General features: G+C 49.0%; 1 protein-coding gene across 4 annotated transcripts in view; it reads left to right on the forward strand.

Annotated features, from left to right (window-relative positions):
• Window positions 1-9428, forward strand: part of BCL11A (BAF chromatin remodeling complex subunit BCL11A) — a 79203-nt gene that overhangs the window by 57913 nt on the left and 11862 nt on the right. Inside the window, exon 3 of one of the 4 annotated variants that reach the window (XM_042789450.1) lies at window positions 6755-8634. In XM_042789450.1, coding sequence (XP_042645384.1) covers window positions 6755-8634 — 1880 coding nt within the window. Of the gene's footprint in view, window positions 1-6754 lie in introns of all 4 variants that reach the window. The other 3 variants (XM_042789451.1, XM_042789449.1, XM_042789448.1) reach the window with 3 other exon arrangements.

The raw sequence follows: 9428 nt of genomic DNA on the forward strand, positions 1-9428 counted from the left end.
TTTTTTTCTTCCCCCCTTTAAATACCATAACAACTCCAAATTTATCAGTCCAAAAATCAAGCAGTCAGTTGACATTAAAGCTGAATAAAGAAGTTCCTGGGTTTGGCTCAGTCTGTTCCTCTGATACTTGTTTGGTGGCAAGCAGAGGCGAAATGGGTGCTTACTGCAGGTTGCGGGTGTTTGAGTTGCTTTTAACTCTTGTTCTCTGCAGTTTGATAGCAGAAGGTATGTACATGCCCTGTAGGTGCAGGTAGCCCTGTAAAGACACTTTGGCTTTGCTCACGTGTGGGTTTTTTGGGGAAGGTGAAGGAGAATGCAGGAGCTAAGCCGCCAGGGCCGGCGGTGCTGACTTGCGGAGAGATGCTGCCGGGAACGAGGGCTGGACCGTCCGGGCAGAGAGGGCCAAATCCTGATCTGCTGAGAGATTTCTTTGGCACGGGGATTTCTCTGAGGGAGTAAATCTGCAGCTGTGAATGAAATCCTTGCAAACACCATTGGCACGTACGCAGTCACTGCTTACGCTGCTGTTTTGTTTCTGAAAACACTGGGAAACCTGGGGTGTCTCTAATACTGCGCGTTTGTGTGCAGCCCGTACGATGCCCTGTGGTAAAATATTAATATCTTGCACCTTAATCTGATGGTCTTTCCCAAAAAAAGTCCTGCACTGTGGGCTGCCTATTGCAGATAGGGGCACTGAGAGGATGCTGCACGTGGTGTTTCAGTGTTGCTCTTCCGTAAAGCACTGGTGTGGCCGGCGAGCAGCTTTCCTGGATCCAGCCCTGACTTTTCAGAAACGAAGCAAGCTCTTCCAAAGCACATTGGCACATGCATACACATTATTCCATTACTCACTTGGCAATGCCTGAACGTGCACGCCTAGCTCCAGAAATGATTTTTATTTTTTTTTTTTTAAACCCTCCCAGCAGTGGCATCTAGCTGACAGCTTCTCCTCCCAGCTGGTCTTCTCCCCAGCATCTTGTCTGGCTTTGCTGCTGGTGGCTGTGGACATGGCTGTGGGTCTCGCTTGGAGCCAACTATATTGTGCCTGGAGATTTTGGCTTGTTTCGACTCGGACTTTGAGTAGGCTGGTGGTATCTGTGAGGCCAGTACAGAAGAGCCAGCTTTTTTTTTTTTTAATATAAAAAAAGCCCCTTAATGCTGAAAGCAGCCATCTCTTCATATTTTACTGAGTAATTGTGCCAACTGCCCTTAAAGGCACTCAAACGCCGATATCCATCCCACTCATTTGTTAACATTTTTCGAATCAGAAGCTAAATCTGTCACTCGTGTGTCACTGGTTAAACCACTTTTGGGGGGCATGGCAGGCAAGAGCTGTTCTGCTGCCTTTTTTTTTTTTTTTTTTTCCCTAAAAAAGCAGGAGCCAATAACTTGAGAAACACTAAACATTTATGCTCTCGTGAAATACCATGTCCTGTCACTAGTCCTTTTCTGGCCGGGATGTAGGAGAGGAGTAAATACATAACTGTGGCTGAGAGTTCACTGGGTGAGACCACCCAGGTTTCATACTAGCTCCACGTTTGTATTTGGTACATGGTATCCCCATGTAATTCTCCTAAAGGGGTAATTTCCCAAATACGAAGAAAACGAGCAATAAAATTGACTGGGAGGGAAAACGTACGCTCAAAAATGCGAATGGTAATTGGAAGCTATGTGTAAAGAGTTGATGAGCTGTCCAGGGAGGAGAGGGCAACTTTGGCACAAATCCAAAACCCACTTCACCCGCTTCAGTGGCGAGATGAGAACAGCAATTAGATATTAAAAAAATCAATATATGACAATTAAAAAAATGGAAAATAGATAGCAATCAATCACAGTGAGAAACAATGATGGGTAGAGAACTGGTCAAGGAAGCTGAAGGTGCTGAGGAAAACTCTTGCCTAGCACGGATAGGGAGGAGAGGAGAGGAGAGATTCTCAGGGTCCTGGAGAAAAGAGAAACCCTAGGAGTGACGGATGGAAGAAGCAGTAAGATAGAAATTTGTAATAAATATTTCTGCTGTAGACCTGGAAAACAGCAGTGTTATCCTGTTGTATCATAGGTGGGTGATGACGTTTTTTCTAGCTCATTGGTAGCCAAGAAGGATTTTATACAAGGTCCAGTGGAGATAACTATTTTTAAGTGAAAAAGCCCTGACAACTTGCACCCAAGAATCCCTAAAGAGTTGACGTGTGATGCTGGTTTTTAATAAAGCTTATGGACTGGGAAAATGCCGTCAAGAGCTGGTCGGGGTAACCGTAGGAGAGTTGGCAACACTTTGCTTATCTCTTCTGGGTAGAATAATTGCAGAGCCAATATAAGATTCAATTGATAAAGAATTACAGGATAGAAATATAATTCATGCCACTCAACTTAGATTTATGGAATATAGATCTTGTCAAATAAACCTGATTTCATTCTTCCAGATGACAACTTTGGTTGATAAATGTAGATGAAATAGACTCTGCAAGGCGTTGGACGCGGTGCTGTGTGACATTGTGTATAGGAAGACCGAGTACTGGGCGGTGTCGCTAGCACGGGTGATTCAGAGCTAGCCAACAGATTTAGGAATGTGGGGGCTTAGCTGGAGAGGCATCAGTGGATGGGAGAGGTCAGCAGGGGCTGGTGGGAGCCCCAGTGGTGGTTAGCACTTGGTTGGTGATTTAGAAATTAATATGCAATTGTGACTGATTAGCATTGCGGATAGCTGGACGGGTGAAGAGCAACAGGGATGGGTTTGTGGGGTGGTCTGGAAAGGCTGTCGAGCCAGGTGTGTTGAGAGCACAGCTGGGTACAGCCTACCGTGATCCTTGGATAGAAGAGTGGAATTGGGCCCATGCTTACAGAGCTGGGGTGCGGTACCCCAGAAAGCAGCATCTCTGCGGGAGCCTTCGAGGGAAACCAACTCCTTCCCAGCAGGATGCTGGGGTGAGAAGAGCTAGGCTGGTCCTTGAGTAGTGGAGGAGGATGGAGGGGTGACTTCAGGATGGAAGAATAACCAGATTTTGAAGTGTGCCTTGATTTCTGGGTACACAAGTACCCATGGTGTGTTGGGTGGGACACATTGCGTACCAAAAAAAAAAAAGCCAACCCCCTCAACAGAAAATGAGAATGAGTAGAGGTTGGAGCCAGAGAAATTCAGGTGGACCCCAGTACCTGTCTGTGAGTGGGATTAGCTGTGAGAACTGACTGTGGTGGCAAGCAGTGGGTGCTGCTCTTGCCTTCTGAAGTGGTTTTGAATGGTTTTCACTGGGATTCCGTGCTTTGCTGTAAAGACGGTTTGTGGAGCTGGAGGAAGTCACACATTACCCGAAGACATCATGGTGCGGGACAACTGAGCGACGTATCTTGCAGGAAAGGTCAGAGAGTGAGAGCTGGTGGTCGCTTTTGACCTTAAATGCCTTGATGCGAAGCAGCTGAGGATGTGAGCTCCAGCCCCGCTGCTAGTGGCCGAGGAGGGCTGGTTCAGCGGTGACCCGCTTCACCTCTCGATCTGGGGGATTCCTGGAGATCAGCCGAAAGCCCCAGTGGCATCGCAATGCTGCTTTGGATAACATATCCCATCACATTGCACGGATGGACGATGACCGTGGGACCTTCTCCAGCTCTGTCCTTGGCCAGCACCAGCTATTGCATCTCCCTGCCGTGCTTTCCTCGCTTGCCCGTGGTCTTGCCCAGGTGCTTTTGTTGGGGAGCCCGCGTGGACGTAGAGCCTGGCCCACAGCTAGGAGACAACAGTGGACCCACAGCCTTCAGGTCCTACAATCCCGTCTGGCTTTCCGGGGGGACCCGAATGCTGTACCAAAAAGCACAGGTGGTAGGACGGGAGGAGGGAAAGGCGAGTCCCTTCCAAAACCAGGGCCTGCCGCGGCAGCCTAAGGACCCGTCTCGCTGCTGGCGGGCAACGTGTGGATTAGTGCCATAATTCTTGCAGTTTGGCAAGGCAGCATCAGACTGGAACGTATCTCTAGGTGGTGATATGGTCAGTCAATAGCCTTCATAATTAATCAAGCACTAATAGACAAATTAGAAATTGTGTCTCTTCAAAGCAGGAGGTGGAGGCAAATGGCTGGTGGATTTTAACTCTTTCGTTGCTTTATTTTATTGCCTGGTTTTACGTTGCTCCCTCAAAAATGGTGGGTTGTTTAGGGAAGTTTTGTACATAAACATGATTTTAAATTTAAATTATTATCTTGATTACCAAATGCGGATGGTGAATTGAAAACTTGTTTTTCAGGCAAGCAAATGAAGAATAATATTACATTTTACACTCCACTAAATCAATGTAGCTCTAATTTTGCCATGCAGGAAATCAATTCCCGTCTTTATAACAGTCAAAGATGTTATGAACAAAGTAATTTCACAAATTATGGCAAGTAACACATTTATTGATGACTGTAGTTTAGGAATTTAGAATTTGTGAGGGCTGTAGTATAATAAGGCCGTACTGGCAGGAGCTGAGTGAAATACAGATTATACGGTGAAACTGTAATGCATCATTTGCTATTAGTGGACTGGTAATAATTACCAGTTTCAAAGCAGCTTTTTCCATGTAATCTTTAGTCTCAGTCGTAACAGCCCTTCTCATTGACATTATGATTACACGAGCTGCCCTTATGATCTAGAATATCTAGTTGATGGGAATACTAAAATGTGGTAGCGAACGCTCGATGTTGTGTCCTCATTATAAGATAAAATGCTATTTTCTCTGACCTGATCTATAAGGTAGAGAGGCGAGGTAGCGTTACGTTGTTAGCTCCTACCGTGATGTTAAAAACTTCCACTTTATTATGGCAAAGCAAGATGAAATTTTCCCATTTAAGATTTTTTTTTTTCCAAGCTCACAAATGAGCATAGGAATGTGAAACTCCAATTGAATTTCCCTCTAATTTCAGCAGATTTAAGTATTTATCTGCACTCCCGTGCCTGGCACATACTGAACAGCGCAGTGCATTTTATTCCGATGCCAGCTTCGGGATGAAATGTTAAATATTATTCCAAGGGCATTTGAAGTGATTAAAATGTTAAATGCCTGCTGTAGACAGTCGAGTCTCTTTTTACTCGCCCGATTCAGCTTCTCAGGCCAAACGTTAGAATAACCGCCGAGCCCGGAGGGAGCAGGGCACTACAGCCGGCACTGCGGGCTGCCTGCCTCTCGTATCCTCGGGTCATCGTTCAGCTCGCCAGAGAATGAAAATGCCCATACCAAGCTTTTCTTCCCCTCCTCCCAGGTGAGGCGGGAAACAAGCAAATAAAGCACTGTTTTCTTTCCAAATCTGCCTCATTTGGTTTTTCTTTTCCTTTCCTTCATATAGGGGGAAACCTAATGGGGGCAGGTCTCAGTGCAGCACATAAAGAGGTTTAGCCGGGAGCGGTACCGAAAGAGCAGATGCCTCAAAATATAAAATAAATGCAGGGTCAGGGCAGGAGTACAGGCAGCTACCACCCGAAGAACTGATGCCTTTGGGAGGGCTCCTGGTTTATTCCTCAGCAAACCTCAAGATGATGTTTATTTTAAAAAATATCACTAAACAGCAGCTCTACGAGAACTGCTGGGCAGGGCTGGAAATTAATTTTTCTCCTCCTCTTAGCTCTGGTTTTAGTTTACCAGCACTTAGCAAAAAACATCCATACGGGGGGTGGAAGTGAATTATTTGCAAAATTACAGTAATGTGTAAAAGCGTACCCACCTTCGCCATATCTCATGCCACTCTTTCCTCACGGGCAGCCCTCAAAAAGTTATTCATCCCCCTTGTTTTGCCATATATTAGAAGGGGCTGCTTTCTGCTGTCATTATTAGCCAGCTTTTTGTTTAGTTATTTATTAGTTGGTTGCTCTTTTATAATGTCCGTGTTATCTCCAAAAATAAATTATCATGAAATAGAGTTAGCTCACTACTTGCCAAAGTGGCATTTACCATCCTCAGCTTCTTTTCAGTGCGAGAGAAATAATGCGGCTCCGGCAGGGCTCTCGGCCAGGCCTCCTGGCCACCCTCCAGCTCTTTCCCTGGCGGAGCTGCCGCTCTCTCTGCCTTCCCCTCTCCCTGTCCCGTGCTCTATTTTATTTATTTATTTATTTATTTTCCTTCCCCCAGAGTTGAATCTCTGCTAAGGAGCAGGAAATGCTGCCTAATTTTGTACACATTGTTAGTCTCTCAAAATAAGGAGGAGGCTAATGACGTGACGTTGCCCAGCTTGCTAGCAGTCGTGATGCTCTGGGTTGCTGCTTTGAACCAATGCATGTGTTTTTCTGGGGTGCTTTTCAGAAGGGGATTTTATTTTATTTTATTTTATTTTATTTTATTTTATTTTATTTTATTTTATTTTATTTTATTTTATTATTTTATTTATTTGCTTAATTACTTACACATTTATTTTCTTCCCAATTGAAATGTTAGCAGCCTCTTGCAGCATAAAGTCTGCCAAGTCTCAGCTGGCATCAATTGACCTAATCATTTTTATTCTTTTTTTTTTTAATACAGCCTTTTTAACTGCAGTTACCTGCCGGGGTTCAGTTTCGAACCCGGGCCTGGGGACGGTGGGAGGAGGTGGGCGCGTTTTGGGTGGGTTTGGACCTCCCCAGTCGCGCCCCTCACCTCCTGCCGTCCCCTGTCCCCCCGCCTGCGCCTGAGCTGGGACGTCCCTTCCCCAGCTCCCAGCTGAGCATCCCGGAGGAGCGGAGCTTTAGGCGGGGAGGCGAGCTCTCGCCCGCCGATGGATGGCCGGAGATTGACGCTGCTTGTTGTGTTATTTTGCAGGTAAAGACGAGCCCAGCAGCTACACGTGTACGACTTGTAAACAGCCTTTCAACAGCGCCTGGTTCCTCTTGCAGCACGCACAGAACACGCACGGCTTACGGATCTACCTAGAAAGCGAGCACGGCAGCCCCCTGACGCCACGGGTTGGTATCCCAACAGGACTAGGTGCAGAGTGCCCTTCCCAGCCACCTCTCCACGGGATTCACATTGCAGACAATAACCCTTTTAACCTGCTCAGAATACCCGGCTCGGTCTCGAGGGAGGCGTCGGGGCTGGGAGAAGGGCGTTTCCCACCCACGCCGCCCCTCTTTAGCCCTCCCCCGAGGCACCATTTGGATCCGCATCGCATTGAGCGCCTGGGTGCGGAAGAAATGGCTCTGGCCACCCATCACCCTAGTGCCTTTGACAGGGTGCTGCGACTGAACCCCATGGCGATGGAGCCCCCCGCTATGGATTTCTCCCGGAGGCTGCGGGAGCTGGCCGGCAACACCTCCAGCCCGCCCTTGTCCCCGAGCCGGCCCAGCCCTATGCAAAGGTTGCTGCAGCCCTTCCAGCCCGGCAGCAAGCCCCCGTTCCTGGCCACGCCGCCCCTTCCTCCTCTGCAGTCCGCTCCTCCTCCCTCCCAGCCGCCCATGAAGTCCAAGTCCTGCGAGTTCTGTGGGAAGACCTTCAAGTTTCAGAGCAACCTGGTGGTCCACCGCCGGAGCCACACCGGGGAGAAGCCCTACAAGTGCAACCTCTGCGACCACGCCTGCACGCAGGCCAGCAAGCTGAAGCGCCACATGAAGACCCACATGCACAAGTCCTCCCCCATGACGGTGAAGTCGGACGACGGGCTCTCCACCGCCAGCTCCCCTGAGCCGGGCACCAGCGACCTGGTGGGCAGCGCCAGCAGCGCCCTCAAGTCCGTGGTAGCCAAGTTCAAGAGCGAGAACGACCCCAACATGATCCCCGAGAATGGGGATGAGGAAGAGGAGGAAGAAGAGGAGGAGGAGGAGGAGGAGGAGGAGGAAGAGGAGGAGGACTTGAACGAGAGCGACAGGCCGGACTACGGCTTCGGGATGAGCCTGGAGGCGGCCCGCCACCACGAGAACAACTCGCGGGCCGGCGAGGAGGGCCGGTCGATGCCGGACGTCATGCAGGGCATGGTCCTGAGCTCCATGCAGCACTTCAGCGAGGCCTTCCACCAGGTCCTGGGGGAGAAACACAAGCGGGGCCACCTCCCCGAGCCCGAGGCGCACAGGGACACTTGCGACGAAGACTCGGTGGCCGGCGAGTCCGACCGCATCGACGAGGGGGCGGTCAACGGCCGGGGCTGCTCCCCGGGGGAGTCCGCCTCGGGAGGCCTGTCCAAAAAGCTGCTGCTGGGTAGCCCCAGCTCCCTGAGCCCCTTCTCCAAACGCATCAAGCTGGAGAAGGAGTTCGACCTGCCGGCCGCCGCCATGCCCAACACCGAGAACGTTTACTCCCAGTGGCTGGCGGGCTACGCCGCCTCCCGGCAGCTGAAGGACCCCTTCCTCAGCTTCGGCGACTCCCGACAATCGCCCTTCGCCTCCTCCTCCGAGCACTCCTCGGAGAACGGCAGCCTGCGCTTCTCCACGCCGCCGGGCGAGCTGGACGGAGGGATCTCAGGCCGCAGCGGCACGGGAAGCGGAGGGAGCACCCCCCATATTAGTGGCCCGGGCCCTGGCAGGCCCAGCTCAAAAGAGGGCAGACGCAGCGACACTTGTGAGTACTGTGGGAAGGTCTTCAAGAACTGTAGTAATCTCACCGTCCACAGACGGAGCCACACGGGCGAGAGGCCGTATAAGTGTGAGCTTTGCAACTACGCCTGCGCCCAGAGTAGCAAGCTCACCCGGCACATGAAAACACACGGGCAGGTGGGAAAGGACGTTTACAAATGCGAGATTTGTAAGATGCCTTTTAGCGTGTACAGTACCCTGGAGAAACACATGAAAAAATGGCACAGTGATCGAGTCTTGAATAACGAGATAAAAACTGAATAGAGGTATATTCGTACCCCTGGCCCCCCGACATCCCCCCCCACCCCCCCCACCCCCATCCCTTCCCCATCCCGCACCCCTGTAGAGGTTTTCTAGTCCCTTGTGATGGAAATCATGGAAGCTAAGGATATTTGGAAAGTGCTTGTCACCAGCACACCCTGTTTATTTTCTTTTTGTTCTCACCGTTTGAATGCATGATCTGTATCGGGGCAATACTATTGCATTTTACGCAAACTTTGAGCCTTTCTCTTGTGCAATAATTTACATGTTGTGTATGTTGTTTTTTTTTTTTTTTTTTTTTTTTGGTTTGGTTTTTTTTTTTGTTTGGTTTTTTTTTTTTTTTTTAAGTTTTGGATTAGACAGCATGTATGGTATGTTATGGCTGTTTTTAAATTGTCCCTGATTAGTTGCTGAGCAAACACGTCGCTGTTTCCAGTTCCGTTCGGAAAAAAAAAAAAAAAAAAAGAAAAAAAAGAGGAAAAAAGAGGCGAGGAAAAAAAAAAAAAAAGAAAGAAAATGAGAAAAGTGAAACAAAACCAAACCCGAGAGCAAACAAAACCGACCATGCTGCATACATCCTGTAATACATATCATGTACAGTTTTGTTTTGTGACGTGCGAAGGAAAACACGCTTTGGGTAACCCTCTACGGACAGGACCGATAGCACCGAA

Source organism: Tyto alba, unplaced genomic scaffold (assembly GCF_018691265.1).
Source record: "Tyto alba isolate M040663 unplaced genomic scaffold, T.alba_DEE_v4.0 Super-Scaffold_16, whole genome shotgun sequence".
NCBI classification, from domain to species: Eukaryota; Metazoa; Chordata; class Aves; order Strigiformes; family Tytonidae; genus Tyto; species Tyto alba.